Source organism: Mastomys coucha, unplaced genomic scaffold, assembly GCF_008632895.1.
Source record: "Mastomys coucha isolate ucsf_1 unplaced genomic scaffold, UCSF_Mcou_1 pScaffold20, whole genome shotgun sequence".
NCBI lineage: Eukaryota > Metazoa > Chordata > Mammalia > Rodentia > Muridae > Mastomys > Mastomys coucha.
In genome coordinates, this window is record NW_022196903.1 from 115824719 (window position 1) to 115845482 (window position 20764).

The 20764-nt window shown below is 44.4% G+C and overlaps 1 protein-coding gene across 3 annotated transcripts in view; it reads left to right on the forward strand.

Annotated features, from left to right (window-relative positions):
* Positions 1 to 11057, forward strand: part of Mfap5 (microfibril associated protein 5) — an 18353-nt gene extending 7296 nt beyond the window's left edge. For all 3 annotated transcript variants that reach the window (XM_031380956.1, XM_031380957.1, XM_031380955.1), the window contains 7 exons: positions 2298 to 2330; positions 2630 to 2662; positions 3451 to 3486; positions 6584 to 6607; positions 8211 to 8298; positions 9218 to 9291; positions 10741 to 11057. In XM_031380956.1, the coding sequence (XP_031236816.1) occupies positions 2298 to 2330; positions 2630 to 2662; positions 3451 to 3486; positions 6584 to 6607; positions 8211 to 8298; positions 9218 to 9291; positions 10741 to 10853 (401 nt within the window). In that variant the 3' untranslated portion in view covers positions 10854 to 11057. The remainder of the gene's footprint in view (positions 1 to 2297; positions 2331 to 2629; positions 2663 to 3450; positions 3487 to 6583; positions 6608 to 8210; positions 8299 to 9217; positions 9292 to 10740) is intronic.
* Positions 11058 to 20764: the final 9707 nt, after the last annotated feature.

Below are 20764 nucleotides of genomic sequence, written 5' to 3' on the forward strand. Positions count from 1 at the left end.
CAAGATAACTGGAAGGCAAAGACGCTTGTCCCAAGGTGTTTGCTTCCTTCCTTTCTTCCTCCCTCCCTCCCTTCCTCCCCTCCCTCCCTCCTCCCTTCCTTCCTTCTTTCCTCCCGTCCTTCTTTCCTTCCCTCCTTCCTTCCTTCCTTCCTCCCTTTCCTTCCCTCCTTCCTTCCTCCCTTTCCTTCCTTCCTCCCTTTCCTTCCTTCCTCCCTTTCCTTCCTTCCTTCTTTCCCTTCTTCTCCTTTTCTCTTTCTCTGTCTCCCTCTGTCTCTCTCTCTCTGTGTCATACACATAGTGTCTCACAATGTCTCTCAGGAGCTGACCTTGAACTTCTGATCTTCCCACCTACACCAGTCAAATGATGAGTTTACAGCCCCATAAGGGCCAGGTGGAGATGCAGAATTCCTTACTTCCAGAGTTCAGTGCTGGCTCCTGAGGAGGATCTCGGACTGTGCTGGGGCTTCAGATGGCTTTGTCATAGCCAAAATTTACATCTGAAAAATTACTCTGGTTCTGAGATGGGGTCTGAATAGCACAGCGGGGCTGTGTCAGCCCCAGCCTCTAAATGATGCCTCTAAGTGTGTTTTAACTTTGGGGAGTCTTGTAACCTTTTTGACTTTCTAAAACATTCTGAGGCCAGGCTTGGTGGCACACACCTTTGATACCAGCAGAGACAGGGGGATCTTTGTGAGTTCTAGGCCAGCCTGTCTAGTCTATATAGTGAGTTCCTAGATGGCTAGAGCTACCCTATCTCAAAAACAAGAAAACAAAACCAATTAACCAACCAAAAAGCATTCTGGAAGATGGGTGACAGTTTTTTACTATGCAGTCCTTGGGTGGGTGAACGTCACCACATCTGGCTTAATAAACATTTTCTAAAGAAACTATTGCTAAAGTGGGGGTTGGCAGAAATCTGTTTTAGAATTGGAAGCTTGAAAAAATGAGAAAGAAAGAAAGAAAGAAAGAGAGAGAGAGAGAGAGAAAGGAAGGAAGCAAGCAAGCAAGCCAAGGCAAATTACATGAATTTGCTGACCTCTAGTGGGGAAAACTGGTTTTTTTTTTGGTTTTTCGAGACAGGGTTTTTCTGTGTAGCCTAGGCTGTCCTGGAACTCACTTTGTAGACCAGGCTGGCCTTGAACTCAGAAATCCACCTGCCTCTGCCTCTCAAGTGCTGGGATTAAAGGCATGCGCCACCAACGTCCAGCAGAAAACTGGGTTTTGACTCTAAACTACAGTTACAAGTGGAATATTTCTTGAATATAGTATTTTAAATATCATTATTGCTCCCCTATATACAAAAGGTAACTATGTGAGGAGCTGAGTACATTAATTTGACTATTTGATTACAGTAATTATTTCACTTTATATGTGTATATCATGTATCACATGTATAATAAAAATATACACTTTTTGAGCCAGACACATGCGAATATACACATCAGCACATTAGAAGCTGTGCTTAACATGTGTGAAGCTCTGAGTTACTCCCCAGTTTAACACACACACACACACACACACACACACACACTGCAATGTCAAACAAGCCTGAGTGAATTCACACTTACAATCCCAGCTTCTGGGAGACTAAGACAGGAGGATTTTCAGGTGAGCTTGGGCTTCCAAGCAAGACCCTGTCCCAAAGCAAAAGTGATCATAATGCCATTGATATTTTGCTTTAAGTAGATACTTCTGGGCTGGAACTGTAGTCCGGCTGGTAATGTGATTACCAAATCTGCAAAGCCCTGGGTTCCATCTCTACCACCACATAACCAGGTGTGAGGGCTCATGCTTATTAGCCCAGCATTTGGAGTCAGAGACGAGGATTAGGAGTTCAAGGTCATTCTCTGCTACATAATGAGTTGCAGACCAGCCTGGACTACCTGAGACCCTGTCTCAAAAAAAGAAAAAAAGAAAAAAATACAAAAATGTCACCAATTCCTTAGTCATTTAGAGATATTTGTGTTTAATGCTTTAACTTATTTTTCTCATTTTACTTTACTTATTTACTTGTTTACTTACTTGGGAACTAATCACTTTATTTGGAGAATTGAGTGTATTCCAGACTTGAAGGAAAGGCTGAAGTGGCCCACAGGATCCTGAGCAACAGAGCTGGGCCTGGCAAACCTTCCTGGCTGGGCAGCACTTTATAAAAGCCCATTTCAATTATGATAGGCAGGCAAAGAAAAGCAGCCCTGTGGGCTTTAGAACTGAGCATCGGGTGCTGTGCTCCACAGTTTCACTCATCGGAAGTGGGGGGTGGGATGCCCAGAAAACCTGTTCTGTCTGTTTTTCAGATGATGTGCCCGAGACATTCACAGACGACCCTAGTAAGTCAGCCTGCTTTGTGGTGTTTACTTATTAGCACTGGGGACGGAAAGGGTTGAGGGTGACGTCTGTCCAGAGAAGAAGTGACACAGCACCTTTCTGTCTTTCTTAGTGGCCACTATCAGTCCAAACGTGCCCAACAGTACTGTCCCCTCCTCTCCCAGGGATAGTCCCTGCAGCAGCTGGCTGGCCTGAGGCCACCTGTCCCTACTCAAATCCTCTCTCCTTTAGCTAATCAGCCCCACAGCCTGCAGCTCTAACCCTAACTCCTCATTCCCCGTCCTGTCTTGTGTCTCTGCAGATCTGGTGAACGATCCTCCGACGGACGATACAGGTGATGCCTACTACAGTTCTTAAGAAGCAGCAAGATCTTGCAACATTGACAATATTTATTCCAGCTCCTGAGTTCATCCTGTATTACTAGGTCTGGGAAAACATGGTTGTGGGATCAAGGGCTAGCAGCTATATCAAAAAGAGAAAGGAGGAAGCGGGGCTGACAAGGTGGCTCGGCATGGAAAGGTGCTTGCTGCTGCGCACAGGGAACTTAATTTGACATGGTAGAAGGAGAGAATGGACTTTCCATAATTGTCCTCTGACCTCCACATACAGGTGTTGCAACATGTCCATGCACATCTGTGTACCTGTGGGCACACACATACACAGAATAAACAAATCGATGTAAAATAAAATAAAAAGAGGGAACAGTGTGGATAAATAGCTAAAATTAGAGGTATATGGGGCTGGACAGATGGCTCGGTGGTTAAGAACACTGGCTGTCCTTCCAGAGGACCTGGGTTCAATCCCAGCACCCCAAAGGCAGCTCACAACTGTCTGCAGCGCTAGTTCCAGGGAAACCGATGCCATTACACAGGCACGTGTGTCAGCAATCCATCAATGCATATTTTTTTTAAAAAAAAAAACTCTATATTAAAGATGTTCAAAGGTAAGTATGTTTAAAAGCAGTAATATTCATTCAAAAATGTTCCCAATTACTCCAAATAATTCCTTGCCCCTGGGCGTATACCTTGACCCAGTCGGATATCCCATGCTCCCTCGAGCTGCTCTACATTCCCCTTGCAATTCAAGGCCCTTCTCACACCTTACTGTTTTGTGCCTTTTCAGTTCTGGCTGATATTACACCTTCTACAGATGACCTGGGTAAGTTCAGATCTGGGATCCCGGGGCCACCAGGGCCACTTTGGACTTTCTCTCAGAGCCCGTAGGGAAGGCAAGGCGGCTGCTGGAGTATCCTAAACAGACCTACAGTTTATATAATACATCCTTCCATGTATTTTAAATCCATGGCAGTTTTGAACCCTGGCAAGCCTGGGTTGCAGTTTGGCTGGCATACAAAAAGCCGGCTGAGACGAGCCTGGCAGTGGTGGCACACTCCTTTAATCCCAGCACTTGGGAGGCAGAGGCAGGCGGATTTCTGAGTTCGAGGCCAGCCTGGTCTACAGAGTGAATTCCAGGACAGCCAGGGCTACACAGAGAAACCCTGTCTCGAAAAAACAAAACAAAACAAAAAAGCCGAGGCGAGATCTTTCAATGTTTCCAAGACTCACTGGGTAAAGGCAAAATAAAAGTGCAAAACAGGGCGAAGGGCAAAGCAGAGGGTGGCATATGGAGGAAACTGGGCTTTTTAGAGAACAAGAAAGAGGAAGGAAGGAAAGGAGGTAGAGGCTAGCCTTCTTGCTGCAGTTACGAGAGCTAGAGATGGACCCCGTGCACGCTAGGCAAGCGCTCCACACTGAACTGCACCTCCTGTTCCTAGGTTATATTTGGTGCTTATTGCTTTTTGTTTTGTTTTGAGAAAGGATGTTTCTCGGGCTGGAGAGATGGCTCAGCGGGTAAGAGCACCGACTGCTCTTCCAGAGGTCCTGAGTTCAAATCCCAGCAACCACCTGGTGGCTCACAACCATCTGTAATGAGATCTGATGCCCTCTTCTGATGTGTTTGAAAACAGCTACAGTGTACTTACATATAAGGATGTTTCCCTGTAGCCCTGGCTGGCCTGAAACTCACTCCATAGACCAGGCTGACTTCAGATACACAGGGATCCGCCTGCCTCTGCCTCCGGGATTCTGGGTTAAAGGTGTGTGCCATCACACCCCGCTTCCTAGGTTGCTTCTAACAACGAGTTTTTGAAAGCCAACTGCTATGTGTCATAAACTTAAAAGCGAACAAAAGTGAATAGTGAATTTCTTCCACCAGGTATCTTTTGTCCAATAGATAACAGACTCCTTGTGGCTCCACGACTCGACAAAATACGACCTGTCAGCGGGGTTAGCAAAGGGAAGCTGTGGGAGGAAGTGTTCTTGAGTATGCCGCAGGGTTCCACTGACTGGATGTTTTCCTTGAAAGACAAGTGGGAGAGCCAATCACTTCGGTAGGAGGCGGCTCTCTAAGCCGGAAAGGCAACTGTGCGTGTAAAGGCTTAGGGTGGGAATGGAAGCCTGAGAAGAGGCCATAAGTAAGGGAAGGTTTTAATCAGTTTTGAAGATCATTCTCCACCATCATTTTCATTACCCCAGTCCACTTCTGCTCCCGACTTGGGCCAGAAAGCCGAGGGATTTAACCACAAGCAGCCAGGATCTCTGAAGCAGGAGTTCTAGGAAAGGATGACCTGCACAAAGGCCACGAAACAAGAGTGAAATGTCAGCAGTGTGATGACCATGACGACAGTCAGTTCCCAGCCATGCTGGGTGCCTGGCGATGCCATTCAACTGAAGAGTAACTCCAGCTGGTAATGGGTTGTTGAATTAAAAGAATCTCCCAAAAGGGCAATAACCCACACAAGATATTGGTTAGTCCTATGTATTCTGAACTTCAGGAATGAGGTCCGAATTAGAAACACAGGATTGGGAATTAATCAGCACAGGGATGTGTCTGAAAACATACAGTAGGGGCTGGAAGGAATGCCTCAGTAATTGAGATCTCTTCCAGAAGGACCTGGGTTCTAGTTTCAGCATGCACAAAGTGGCTCACAACCATCTCCAACTGCAGTCCTCGGGGTGGGAACGGGGGCTACAGTGCCCTCTTCTGGCCTCCTCAGGCACTGCACACGTGAGATACACAGCTACACATGCAGGCAGACCACCCATACACATAAAATAAAAACAAGGTTTAATTTTTTTTCAAATAAAAAAAGAAAGAAATCGTGCAGTAGAAGAGGTTATCTGGCCTCTCCCTGCTCTTCTTTCTACTAATGGCTCTCCAGTGACGCCCTCCCAGAGACTCTCCCGATGCCCTGATTCCTTCCTGTAAACTAAGCACATGTGAACTCACACCTCGGTCAGTTTGGGCTATGAGCCTGGCCCCTCCTATCCTTTACCCCAGACCTCTCATCAAAGGGGCAGTGACTCTGATTCCGTACCTCGTCTCATGGAGAAGAGACCTTGTCTCGGGGGGAAAGCTCCTACAGAGCATTGGTCTCCTCTGCTCAGCTCTAGGAGCTGGTCTTCTGGGTACTAGGCCCTCCCTTTGTCTTGTATTTCTAATCATTTTTACATACTGCTGAGTATAGTGGTACCTGTGTGCAATCCCAGCCATCTGAGAAGCTGAGACAGGAGAATCAGGGATTTGAAACCAATCTGGGACACATAGGAAGACCTCCGTATTTAAAAAAAAAAAAAGAAAAAGAAAGTTCTGGATTTGTTTGGTTTTGTTGAGGCAGGGTCTCACTAGCAGTTCTGGCTGCCTTGGAGCTCTGTATAGACCAAAGTGACCTTGAACTCATAGAGATCTGCCCATCTCTGCCTCTGGGTTTAAATTTAGGCACGCACTACTGTGATTTCTTTTCATTTATGATTCAATAAATTCCTCAACTCACTACTAGAGAAAGGTGAAAGCCAGGATTCCATCTCAATTCTTAAGTATCTTTGTTGTGCGTCTGAAATCAGCCTGATATGAGTCTCCTTCTAGAAGTTACTAAGAGTCCTCAATTCCTCAATTCCTTTGTTCCTTGTTTCGGAGGATCCTGATTGGGTTCAAGCCAAGTGAACCACATGGTAGTTACAGAGGTGATGACTTGTAGAATTGTTTTTTGTTTTTTGTTTTTGTTTTTTCGAGACAGGGTTTCTCTGTGTAGCCTTTGCTGTCCTGGAACTCACTCTGTAGACCAGGCTGGCCTTGAACTCAGAAATCCACCAGCCTCTGCCTCCCAACTGCTGGGATTAAAGGCATGCACCACCACGGCCCAGCTGACTTGTAGAATTGTTAATAACTAAATAAAATCTCTGCCTTCCATTCTCAGATGGTGACAGAAATACTACTGCAGGTATGGTTATTATATTTATGTATTTACTTATTCATTGTATATGCATGGGTGTTTTGTCTGAATGTGTGTCTGTGTAACATCACATGCATGCAGTACTTTTGGAGACCAGAAGATGGCATCAGATTTGCTGGTGTGGGTGCTGTGAACAGGTGTTGAGTCCTCTGGAAGAGCAGCCAGTATTCTTAACCACTAATCCATCTCTCTGGCCCTATGATATTCTCTGTCTCCGTTGCTGTTTAAGACAGGGCTTCTCTGTGTAGCCCTCACTTTTCTAGAACTCTCTCTGTAGACCAAGCTGTCTTCAAACTCAGAGATCTCCCTTCCTCTGCCTCCTGAGGGCTGGAATTCAAAGTATGAACCACCATAGCCTGACTGTCTTCTCTCTTCTCTCTCTCTCTCTCTCTCTCTCTCTCTCTCTCTCTCTGTCTCTCTCTCTCTTTCTGTGTGTGTCTGTCTCTCTCTGTCTGTCTTTCTCTCTCTTTCTCTCTCTCTCTAAGATTTATTTTTTTATGTACTTTATGTATATGAGTGCTTTGTCTGCATGTACATTTGTGTACCAGAAGAGGACATCAGATCTCATGGGACTACAGTTATAGACAGATGTGAACTGCCCAGTGGGTTCTGGAAATTGATCTCAGGACCTCTGGAAGAGCAGCAAATGCTCTTAACTGCTGAGCATCTCTCCAGCCCCTATAACTGCTGAGCATCTCTCCAGCCCTATAACTGTTGAGCATCTCTCCAGCCCTATAACTGTTGAGCATCTCTCTAGCCCTATAACTGCTGAGCATCTCTCCAGGCCTATAACTGCTGAGCATCTCTCCAGCCCTATAACTGCTGAGCATCTCTCCAGCCCCTATAACTGCTGAGCATCTCTCCAGCCCCTATAACTGCTGAGCATCTCTCCAGCCCTATGATCGTATTGTCCATGTATTTTCTTGAGCTTTTCTTCCTATAGAGTCTTTGCCTCCTTTTTTTTTTTTTTTTTAAGAGTTTTGGACTCTTACTTCCCAAAATCCATCTTCTTTCTTTTATAAATGGTCTTCTATTCTAAAAGTCATAGGAAAAAGAAACAGCCACCATTAACTGGTCCTCAAACCACCCTCTCCCTAAAGTACCTTTGGACTTTATTTGGTGATGAATGAACTAGGAAATAAATCAGTTTGACTGCAGATTCCATGGTGTCATGGACATGGTGGTTAGCATTGGTTCTTGTAACTTGCTGGTAATTCTGACCTGCAGCTATGGCTGAGAACAGAGCAAGGAAGGTGTACCTGAGAATTCTCGTTCTTCAGAAGGAGACCATCAGACTTCAACATCATGTTTCACATCAATACCTGAATAGTCCTAGAGAGACTAATTTTTTTTCCTAGATGACTACTCAAAGATTATTTTACCTACTTCTGCTTCTAGGTAGGGAATTACCTAAATTTCATGTGAGTTAGCTTCCTCTCCGTCTGGTTTTGGCAAGCAAGCAAGACATGCCCCAAATACATTTGTAACGACTACTCCATCTTCCTCCGTTCTGTATCCCTTCACCGGACCTTTAACCCTTAATGTCTGTGCTAATTCTATTTAGATGTCCCTATTATTTTGTGTTGAGCAGAGTGCCGGGATGAGAAGTTTGCTTGTACAAGATTGTACTCTGTCCATCGGCCAGTCAGACAGTGTGTGCACCAGGCCTGCTTCACCAGGTAAGAGATCCCAGAATGTCCAGAGAGCACCTTCCATGGTGGTAATGCTTGTGTCAGTAACTAATGAACATCCGCCACAGAGTGGCAGTCTTGGATGGGGCAGAGTTGTTAGTGTAACCATTTTAGCCGAAGGTGCTGCCTAGAGCCTGGAGTCTGCATTGAAGTATCCATAAAGCAGTCTCATAGAGGCCTGTGGAGGTGAGGGCTATAGGAAGAGAGACCTCAAGAGATGCTCTAGCCGACTGAAAACTGAAGAGAAAGGCTCAGCTCTGAAGTGCAAAGCAACAGGCAGGAGCTAAGATGAGAAGTTGTGCAAAGTGCCACTGAGAAGAGTAATTAATGTTTCTTTTTTTGTTTTGTCTTTATCATTAAAATCATTTCTATCGCCTACATTCTGCTGAGGGAAAGCTTTTTTTTTTTAATTAATATACTTAAGAAAAAAAATCTAGGGGCTGGAGAGGTGGCTCAGTGGTTAAGAACATTGGCTGCCCTTCCAGAGGTCCTAAGTTCAATTTGCAGCAACCACACGGTGGCTCACAACCATCTGTAATGGGATCTGACGCCCTCTTCTGGTGTGTAGGAGTCCATGCAGATAGAGCATTCCTACATTTGGAATAAGTAAATATATATATATATATATTTTTTTTTTTTGAGGCAGAGTTTTTCTGTATAGTCTTGGCTGTCCTAGAGCTCACTCTGTAGACCAGGCTGGCCTTGAACTCAGAAATCTGCCTGCCTCTGCCTCCCAAGTGCTGGAATTAAAGGCGTGCACCACCATTGCAATAAATAAATGTTTAAAAAGAAAAATCTAGACAAAGAGAGGACAGTGGAGAACAAAGAACTGAAGAGGCACCCTGGCTAGACGCTCTCACCACCTTCTCTATCTCCTTCTTTAACCATTGCCTTGGGACTTCGGCAGTTTACGGCGCATGTACATCATCAATAATGAGATCTGTTCCCGACTTGTCTGTAGAGAACATGAAGCTATGAAAGGTAAGGTGATGTTTGGGTGGTCAGTGGGCAGGGACAGTCATGAGAGGTAAATAGAGCATGCTGCTGTTGGATCCGAGGTCTGGTTCCTAAGCAGGTGCTGGGCACCTCCCATGTCTTCCATCAGCCCCTATCAGAAGCTATACTAAATAAACTGTCTAAGTCCTAACTCGGTATCCCTAGATCCCTCCCCGGCTAGACTGCAACCTCCAACTCTCCCACAGTGAGAATTTTCTGAAGCTCAAGGTGTTTTAAAACTTTGGTTTTTAGATTTAAAAAGTCTTTTGTGTATAAGCGTTTTGCTCATATGTGGGTATGTACACATATGCATACACTCATGGGGATCAGAGGAAGGTCTTAAGGACCCTGGAACTGTAGTTACAGATGGTTGTAAGCTACCATGTGGATGCTGGGAACTGAACCTGGGTCCTCTGCAAGAACAGCCTGTGCTCTTAACTCCTTAGGCGTCTCCCTAGCCCTTCTCAGGCTGTTTTAAAAGCCATCTTTTGGAAGTTCTGGGGAGTAGCCAAGCCATCAGTATAAATAACCGACTCAATGGTCATGTTAACCACCAGTCACATGCTGTACAAAGAACACAGACATGAGCACACATGTTTGGAGACAGTAGAGTTTGACTAGAATCCATAATAAAACAGGTAGGATGTTTAGAGAGTGGCTGCATTATAAACATTCCAACTCTGGAAATTCCATTTACATTGCTATTATCAAACCTCCAAGGTAGAGGAAAGTGGGAAGATGCTAAAAGAATAATTTTCAAGGCTTCAAAATGTATGGCTATAGACCGTGCACGGTGGGAACAAACATTTTTCTCACCTTCCCCACGGACAGCCCCGAGCGGCTACTGTGGTTAAAGTCAACACCACAGACAGGGACACCTTTGACTCAGCCCCTAGCTTGGCACTGGGTTCCTGAGTAAAAGCTGTAGTTGACTTCGCAGAAGGAAACTCACTGCTTTCCCCCACTGGCTCTGAGCAGGCCACCTGCAAGGGAAGCACCTTGCCCTTGACTCTAAGTGTTTGGGACTCTAGGCACTTTCAAGTACATGGGGGATTTACTGCAGTTAGCTGTCTAAACAACAAAGGCGAGTGGTTGAGCTTCACTTTTCTAGTTAGTAGATACACCACCTAAACTGGGAGCTGGGTGCTTAAAGGAAGCTAATTTTGCTCCCGTTGCTTCATTTCAGCCGTCACAAACACACCGTTAAGCCAGGAATGAATGTTTTCTTACAGAGAGGGAGAATGGGGCTCAGAGAAGGTTAAACACTTTCTAGAAAGTGACAAGTACCCAGCCCGGGGCAACACTGAGGTCTTTACCCGCATCTTTTCCTCCTTTGTTTTTATTATACCACAGTGAATTGTCTTCTCTTTCCCTTAAAACAAGAGCCTTTGTGACTGTCCAGCATCTTCCCATAATGCTCTGTTTTTCCTCTAGATGAGCTTTGCCGGCAGATGGCAGGCCTGCCTCCAAGGCGACTCCGCCGCTCCAACTACTTCCGACTTCCTCCCTGTGAAAATATGAATTTGCAGAGACCCGATGGTCTGTGATCACCAAGGAAGAATGAAGAAAGTGTGGATGAAGGAATCGAAGCTTCCTTCTCCTCCAACCACTGCCATGTGTCCCGTAGACATGTGTTTTTAAACTAAGCCCTTTGCAATGTCCCGGCTTCCTATCCTACTCTGTAATTTTCACTGGTGCTGGTAACATTTGTCTCCTTTTGCAGTACTGACAATACATTGTCTAGATTGTGACACCAGTTTGCTGATTTCTGGTGGACGAAGGATGTCCACTAAGGTACAAACACCCTCCATTCAGCCCCCACAGTAGAAAGGGGTTGGGGCGCGTTGCTCAGTTGGCAGAAAACTTAACTAACGTGTGAAGCCCTGGGTTTGATGGTATAAAACTGAGCATGGTAGTGGAGGACGATCAAAACAAAGTTCATCTTTGGTTACACATCAAGTTTGAGGGCAGTATGGGCTAAGTGAGACCCTACTCTTAGAAAAGAAAAAAAAAAAAAACTTTAAGTTAATATTCTTTTTTTTTCTTTTTCTTTTCTTTTTTTTCTTTTTTTGGTTTTTCAAGACAGGGTTTCTCTGTGTAGTCCTGGCTGTCCTGGAACTCACTCTGTAGACCAGGCTGACCTCGAACTCAGAATTCTGCCTGCCTCTGCCTCCCAAGTGCTGGAATTAAAGGTGTGTGCCACCACCGCCCTGCTATTCTTTTTTTTTTTTTTAATGATGCTATGAATTGAGCTCAGCCTCATACGTGCTAGCCAATTCTCTATCGCTAAGCTATCTCCTAAGTCAATATTTTAATTATTAAATATGCCAGAGACAGGAGCTTGCCAGGGGCTCTCCCTGTCAGTTTTGGCTAGCCACAGAGCTTCCTTCTAGAAGTTTCCTAGATGAACTCCTTGTCATTTACATGGGCGTCTGCGCTCACTTTCACCATTCTGCAAGGCTTGTCCTACAGTTTGCCCAGCAAGTCTTCTTGATGGGAAAGGTTGTGGGTGGGGCAGGAGAGATGGCTCAATGGTTCAGAGCACTGGATGTTCTTCCATGGGACCTGGATTCAGTTTCCAGCCAACACCCACATGGCGGCTCATAATAATCAGTAAGTCTAGTCCCAGAGGACCTGAAATATTTTCTGGCATCCGTGGACATTGTGTGCATATGGCACACACACATACATGTGGAAAATACACATAAAAATAAGTCACCTTTTAAAACGCAAGAAGAAAGATCACGGGCTTTTTTTTTTTTCTTGTCCCAAAAGAGTTCCCAACAGAACCAAGAATTACAGACTTACCTGGCAATCCAGAAAGACCCCCAAATGCTGTCCCCTGCTAGACTCAGAGTCTGGGGCAGAAATGAGAAAGCTATTATCAGGTATGAGACTTGGCCCATCATTTCCAATATAATCTCTCGGGCAAGTTGTCTAATAGGGAATTAGGGAAGGAAAGCATACCTCATCTCACCCATTTCTGGCAGCACAAGGACTAGCCTACCTCCACAAAGCAACCACACATGCTAAAGCGACACCATGGCCTTCAGGGAGTTTGTGGAGTCGTGACTTCCTACATGGTCTCTACTCACTTGGTTTATTTGTAGAGTGTATTGTGCAATGGTTCCTAGAATACCCTGGCTTGGGGTATAAACAAAAGCACATATCTAGCTGACTCTTGACGCATTGGCAGACGGCTTACCCGACATTTTAAAATGAACAGGAGACAGAAACACTACGCCCAGACAACACATATTCTTTATTGCTGCTGATTTTATTTTATTTCACTTCACTTTATTTTATTTTATTTGAGACGGGATCTTGCTACATATCCCCGCCTGACCAGCCTGGCACTCACTAGGCCGAGCAGCCTGGCTTTGAGCAATCCCCCTGCCTCAGCCCCTGCTGGGATTACAGGTGTGTGCTACCACACCTTGCTACAGACCACATGCTTATCCTTCCTCTATGCAGATAGCCGTATCCTCAAATAACGACTTTCTCTTTCGGATCCCAGATTAACATCCTCACCTTTAACACAAACAGTCTACACATTTGTGAGTGTGACGTTTTGACTCCATGACTCTCTGCCTAAAACGCATTATTTACACTGCTCGAAGCCTAGATATAGATGCAGTCCAAATCACAATCACCATGTCTGTTTCGTCCAAGACGCACAAAGCAGTCCACAGTTATGCTGGTACAAAATGTCTTCCTCATTTTCTGCTGGCACTAAGACCAAGCCCATAGCCTGCTAGGCACAATCTCTGCCACTGGGCCATACCCCCAACCCCATCTTAAATAAGTGACTAATTATACATCATAAACACTTTTGTCTGAAAAACTCAACCATTTTCTGTAAAAGCCAATGGAACTCTAATGAGAACGGGGCAATGACGATTCCAGGAGTGTGTGTATGGGTGGGGGGGTCCTACGGTGCTGAGAAACGTAGCTAAGAGGCACACTCTTGCTATTAAGAAGCTATTCAGTTCCCTGAATTACTGAGTATTCAGAACTGATTAGAGAAAAAAAGCTTGGGAAAAAAAAAAACCTAAGAAGCATACATGGTCCTCCAGTTAAATACACCTGGATTATAGATAAATAGATTAAATGCATGTTAAATGGATTAGGGAAACCTGGGGCTGGAGAGATGACTCAGTGGCTAAGGGCACTGGCTGCTCTTCCTAAGGCTCCAGGTTCACTTCGCAGGATCCCCACGGTAGTTCACAGCCATCTGCAACTCCAGTTCTAGGCTATCCAGCATCCTCTTCAGGCCTCTACATGCATTGACCACCTACATGGTACACAGGCAAACATCTATCTATACACATAAAATAATAACAAAACAAATAAAAGGTGGGTTAAGGACACCTCCCCCTCTCTGAGTTCAGTTCTCATCCCCTGACGCCCCTCTTCTGGCCTCTACAGGCCTCCGTACACACTTGGCATACTCTTACACAAACACATACGCATACATAAGATAATTCTTTAAAATGAGAATCTCTTTATAAGGCTTTTAAATACAAAGTAATGATACAGACATTATTCTGGTTTGATCACTGCATACCATATGCATGTACTGAAATATCAAATATCGTATGTGGGCCAGTGAGATGGCTTAACCAGCAAGGGAGCTTGTTGCCAAGCCTGGAGACCTGAGTTCAATCCCCAGAGCCCATATATCGGAAAGAGAGAATTGGCTCTCTCAAGTTGTACCCTGACCTCCACCGGGGTACACAGGTGTGCATGCACACATACAACAAATAAATAAAGTTTGTAAAAGGAAATATCACGTGTGCTTCTGAAATGTATATACACTTACTATATGTTTGGTGGAACCCTAAAAGCATGTTTAAGGAGAGGGCTGTACCAACTGCTTTGGTGCACATCTGAGTCAATTACCCGTTACACTCCACAGATGTGTGTAATTCAGAATGATAAAGCGTCAAAACTTAATGCTTAGTCTAGAAGACATTCAAAAATTCACTTTGTTCCTGGGATCTTGGAAATATCTTTAGAGGGGTGGTCTCTTCCAGAATTCAGCACTGCCACCCCCACATCTATCAGCTCACCCACCCCAGTATTTTGTCTATTGTAAAGTAAGCAGTTAAATAAATTTTTATCAAATTTCTCAGAATAAAGTGGGTTTGGGTTTGGTCTGGTCATTGCTTTGTTTAACTTTTCTTTCTTTCTTTGATTTATTTGACACAGCTTCTCACTGTGTAGTCTTGCTAGACTGGGACTCGCTGTGTAAGACCAGGCCTTGACCTCAGAGTTCTTTTGAGGTGGGGAGAGGAGACAAGATCCCATGGCTGCCTCCACCTTCTTTTGACTCAGAGGAAGCTGGTACAAATCCAGCTGGTGTCCCTGCCATGACAATTAATTTATGGTGACAAGGAACAGTACCTGTTGTTAACCACAAGCTCCTCCCACTTTGCTTCAGGGATCTTAGCCACAGTGATGCCTAACCAAAGGTTGAACACAGGCCCAGGAGGCACAATCAGCTTGCTCCTCCTTCTTACTGAAGTGACTGGGACACAGGGGAGAGGAGGCAGGCCTGTCTGTAAGCTTTAGGCAGATCCGATAGGAGCCTTTGGCAAAATGTACAGCCATCTAGCTAGAGATGGTGGCGCAGCCTGTAATCTGACCTCCTTGGAAGGCTGAGTCCGGAGGGATCTTAAGCATAAGTTTTGTCTGGGCAACTTAGTCAAGTTTTACTTATGTATTTATTGATTTGTTTGTTGTGGTGTGTTTTGTTGTTTGGTTGGGTTTTTTTTGTTTTTGGTTTTTGGTTTTTTGTTTTTCGAGACACGGTTTCTCTGTGTAGCCCTGGCTGTCCTGGAACTCACTCTGTAGACCAGGCTAGCCTTGAACTCAGAAATCTGCCTGCCTCTGCTCCCAAGTGCTGGGATCAAAGGTGTGCACCACCACCGCCCGCCTGGTTGGAGTTTTTTGTTTGCTTGTTTTTTGTTTGTTTTGTTTTGTGTTTTTGTTTTTGTTTTTGTTTTTTGATTTTTTAGACAGAATTTCTCTGTGAGTGTTTTTGGGTTTTTTTGTTGTTGTTGTTTGGTTTGTTTGTCTTTTGGTTTTGTTTAGTTCATTTTTGTTTATTTTATTTATTTATTTATTTATTTATTTATTTATTTTTAATTTGAGACACAGTTTCTCTTGTGTAGCCTTGGCTGTTCTGAAAGTTTGCTTTGTAGACTAGCCTGGTCTCAAACTCAAGAGATCTACCTGCCTCTGCCTTCCAAACGCTGGGATTAAAGGCATGTGCCACTGCTACCCGGCTTCAAAATTTATTTTTAAAAAAGTAAAAAGATAGGCTAATGAGATGGCTCAGTGGGTAACAGCACCGACTGCTCTTCCCAAGGTCCTGAGTTCAAATCCCAGCAACCATATGGTGGCTCACAACCATCCGTAATGAGATCTGACACCCTCTTCTGGTGTGTCTGAAGTCACCTACAGTGTACTTATTTATAATAATAAATAAATCTTTTTTTAAAAAAAGTAGAAAGATAAAAAGATGCCTAGGATCATATAAATACAATGCCCTGAGTACAATCCCCAGTGAAAAAAATTTAAAAATTAAGAAAGGGAGGTAGGCAGAGAGAGAAAGAGAGAGAGAGAGAGAGAGAGAGAGAGAGAGAGAGAGAGAGAGAGAGAGAGAGAGAGAGAGAGCGCCACGAGCCACCTTTGGGTAAAAATGGACCCCTTGTGTTTTCACTAAGCAAACATCAGGGAAAGTGTCATGCTAAGTTTCTCTGTAAGAGAGTGACAGATGGCCACAGTAGTTCTGAGTCTCTTCCTCCCCTTTCTCTCCCCCTCCCCCCTTTTAAAAACCAGTCAAGTGTAGCCAAGGCAGCATTCAGAGGCCGACTTCTGGGCAGAGACCAAGAAGGAAAGAGCAAATGTTGTTTATATAAATAGGCACACAGAGCCTGTTGCTTCCTGTTAGCAAATTGAGCGTGGTTTCATCTCAAGCCCTCACGTTTTTTTTTTTTTTTTTTACAAGTGGCTGATAATGGTGTGCGCTTTTTTCAATTTGTCCAATCACTTTGAGTTAGGGTCTTGTTTTTCTCTTCAGACCTTGGTCTTGCAGTTTCCCTGTGTTTGATGATGCTAAGTAACCTTTCATCCAAAATAACCTAGATTAAACTGGGCATGTGTAGGCCTGTGACCCCAGTGCTTGGGAGGTGAAAGAAGGAAGGTTCTAGGTTACCCATAGCTACACATTGAGGCAAGCCTGGGCTGCATTATCTCCTGTCTTACCATCAACTTCCAAATTAAAAACTTAACCTGAGTTATACTTAAAAGATTGATGGGTATCAGGTATCAATTGCATCATCTCCTAATAGGTTTTTTTTTCTGTCTCAACAGACAAACATAGGAGTTACCATGAACAGTAGTGGAAACAGCATAGAAAATTGCTTTCTCTCTTGATATAAAATTATACACACATATCCATCTGCTCCTTTGTGTGTGAGTGTACACAGGTGTGGGCAGGTACACTTGTCTGTGCATACACATGTGGAGGTCAGAGTTCAACTTCTGGTGTCATCCTCTGTCTTTCTCCACATTAGATTTTGAGGCAGGGTCTCCTCTCTGAGCCAGAGTTCACTGTGTGAGCTATGTTGGCTGAACAGTGAGCCCCTGCCATCCACCTATTTCTGATCTGCCTAGACTAGGGCTACAGGTGTGTGCCGCCACACCTGGCTTTCATGTGGATGCCCAGATCTGAACTCAGGGCTTCAGAGGGATCTTCCCAGCTGCTCATTTGTTCTTAGAAATATAGAAGATAGTTGGGGAGAGTGTAAATAAAATAGAATTGGTACAAACAAAAGTTAGGAAATGGGGGCTGGTGAGGTGGCTCAGTGGGTAAGAGCACCAACTGCTCTTCCAGAGGTCCTGAGTTCAAATCCCAGCAACCACATGGTGGCTCACAACCATCCGTAATGAGATCTGATGCCCTCTTCTGGTGTGTCTGAAGACAGCTACAATGTACTTATAATAATAAATAAACCTTTTTTTAAAAGGTAGGAAATATACAATATTAGCATCAAATCATTATTTGATGAAAAACAAGGATTCTTGTTGTTTCTTCGCTTGCTTTGTTTTCTTTTATTGCTGTTTTTTTCTTTTAAGATTTATTTATTGTTATATGTAAGTACACTGTAGCTATCCTCAGCCACACCAGAAGAGGGCGTCAGATCTCATTATGGGTGGTTGTGAGCCACTATGTGATTGCTGGGATTTGAACCCAGGATCTTCAGAAGAACAGTCAGTGTTCTTACCCACTGAGACATCTCACCGGCCCCTTTTGTTGCTGTTTTGGTTTTTGTTTTGTTTTTTTCCATACAGGGTTTCTCTGTGTAGCCCTGGCTGTCCTAGAACTCACTCTGTAGACCAGGCTGCCTCCCAAGTGCTGGAAAAGGACTCTTTTAATGTTCATATAAAAGCATGAAAGATTCATGTATGACCTAGAGTGTATTTTTAAAAAGGGATAAAAAAAAATAAAATCATGTATGGCAATAATTTAGCTTAAAGAGCAACTAGTTTGCCTGGAGAGATGACTTTGTGGTTTAGAATACTGACTGCTCTTGCAGAGAACATCAGTTCAAATCCCAGCACCCACCCCATATGACATCTTATAACTGTTCCAGGGTATTCAATGCCTTCTTCTGGATTTCGTGGACACTGAAGACACGTGTTGTACAGATATACACGTATGCAAAACATTCATAAACATAAAAATTAATAAATCATAAATGAAAAGAAAAGCATGAGAAAGAAAGAGAGGGAGAGAGAGAGAGAGAAAGAGAGAGAGAGAGAGAGAGAGAGAGAGAGAGAGAGAGAGAGAGAGAGAGAGAGAAACAGCCAGGCAGAGGTGGCACACGCCTTTATTCCCAGCACTCCAGAGTCAGAGGCAGGCAGATCTCTGTGAGTTCAAGGCCAGCCTGGTCTACAAAGGGAGTTAAGTAAAAATAATTAAAAAAAAAAAAAAAGAACAATTAATTTGTTACAAAGTAATTTCTACTTGAATAAAATCAAACAACTGTGCCCCGTGTGTTGTGACCATCTGACATAAGCTGAGATTTAAAAGTTATGACCTGTCATATGTACATATGTGCGTGCATAGCTCATGCCTGTAATCCCCATCCCTTGAAAGTCTGAAGTAGGAGGATCCAATTTTGAGGCCAGCCTACCCTACATGAAGGAAGAAGCCAGGAGTAGAGTCTAGTCAATCTAGTACTTGACTAGTATATGTGAAGTTCCAAATTCATTTCCAGCGCTGAATGGTGACTTTGATTGGTCCCTTCAGGAAGTGTAATAGAAGAGTACTGTAATTACAAGTGTGTAACCCTACACCTGGTCACAATAAGCACCCTTTGAATACCACGTGCCCCGTGAGGTGCTGGGGCTAGAACCCAGGGCCTTGTCAATGCTAGGCAAGTGCTCCACCACTGACTTCCCATTTTCTTCAGTTAAAAAAATATTTATTCGTTTTATTTCACGTGTATTGGTGTTTTGCCTGCATGTGTGTCTGTGCGTCACAAGTGTGTGTGGAGACCAGAAGAAAGTCTCTGATCTCTCCGAACTAGAGTTAGAGACGGTTGTAAGCCACCATGTGGGTGCTGGGACGGAAACCAGGTCCTCTCAGGATCAACAAGTGTTTTTAACTGTTGGCGCATCTCTTCAGCCTCTGACTCTTTTTCAATTTTTTTTTTAATTTTTATTTTTCATTTAATTTTATTTTTTGTTTTTTTGTTCTTCAAGACAGGGTTTCTCTGTGTAGCCCTGGCTGTCCTGGAACTCACTCTGTAGACCAGGCTGGCCTCGAACTCAGAAATCCGCCTGCCTCTGCCTCCTAAGTGCTGGGCTTAAAGGCATGTGCCACCACTGCCTGGATCTGACTCTCTTTCTTTCTTTCTTTTTTTTAAACACTGGTGTCGCTCTACCTGGCCTGGGACAGACCATGTAGGCCAGGGTGGCCTGGAACTCACAGAGATCCTCTCCCTCCTGAGTACTGGGATCAAAGATGTGTGCTACCTTACCTGGCCTCCCTTTTAATGCTTTTAAAAATCTGAGTTAATTGCATTAGGTTGCAGGACTGAGGTCAAATTTCTGCTTTGGCCTGGAAACCAGGCGTGTGGGCGGCCAGCACCATCATTTCCTTATACCAACCTGGTTTCTTTTTAGCTTAGAGTATTATGTTTCGTTTCTTACAATGACATGCATTTTTAATTTTTTTTCTTTTCAAGTTCTTATGCATTTTCAAAAATTATGCTTTAATTTTAATATAGATTGCTTCCTTCTATTCTAGGTCAGGGTGACTCTTGGTGTTTTGGGAACCTGCCTGCTGCAGCCCTTGATGCCCCTATAAGTGCCCGTTCCTAGCTTTTGATGGGCTGCGTTTACCACTCCTGGGGTACCCCAGGAGGGGTTTCCCCTCCTACTTTTGTTTATTTTTTCCCCTCCTCTGACCTGGGGTACCCTATGCCTCTGTCCCCCTGTTTTTGGTCTTTCTCTTCTGCCTCTGCATAGGATAACTGAGAGAGGCCAATGAGTAACTGTCTCACTCATCCTTGTAGCCTTTAAAATTTGTTGAGTTATTCAAGCTTTTTTAAAATTTTAATTTTGTTGTTTTAAATCATGTGTTTGTTTGGTTGTCTCTGCGTGCACGCGCGCATGCCTGTGCCTGTGAGTGTGTGTGTGTGTGTGTGTGTGTGTGTGTGTGTGTGTGTGCCTGTGAGTGCAAGTGCCCACTGAGGCTGTGTCAAAACCCCTGGAGCTGGAGATACAGGCAGTTAGAAGTTACCTGACCTGGGTGCTGGGAATCAAGCGCAGGTCACTTGGAAGAGCAGCCAGTGCTCTTAACTGCTGAGCCACCTCTCTAGCCCCCAGGATTTGTTTGTTTGTTTGTTTGTTTTGTTTTGTTTTTTGGTTTTTTTCAAGACAGGGTTTCTCTGTGTAGCCCTGGCTGTCCTGGAACTCACTCTGTAGACCAGGCTGGCCTTGAACTCAGAGATCCTCCTGCCTCTGCCTCCCAAGGGCTGGGATTAAAGGCATGCGCTGCCACTACCGCCCGGCCCGGATTTTTATTTTTTTAAGTGGAGGTGAAATTCATAAAATGTATAATGAATCTGCTTGTGGGGAGGGCGTTCCAACAGCCTGGCAGTATAGCCCAGGCTGGCCTCAGTTTACAGCCTACCTGCTTTAAACTCCCGAGCGTTAGGAATTGTAGGAGCGTGCCACAAGCTCACAAAATGGAACATTTCAAAATGCAGTTCAGTGGCTTGAACCTGGAACGTCCCTCACAAGCTCATGTCTCCAACGGATGCTGTTATTTGAGGAAATGATGGAAATGTTGGGAAGTGGGGTTTAGCCAGAGGAATGGATTCCTAAGTGCGGGTCCTTGAAGATGTTATCCCTGCCCACTTCCCGTCTGCTTCTGACC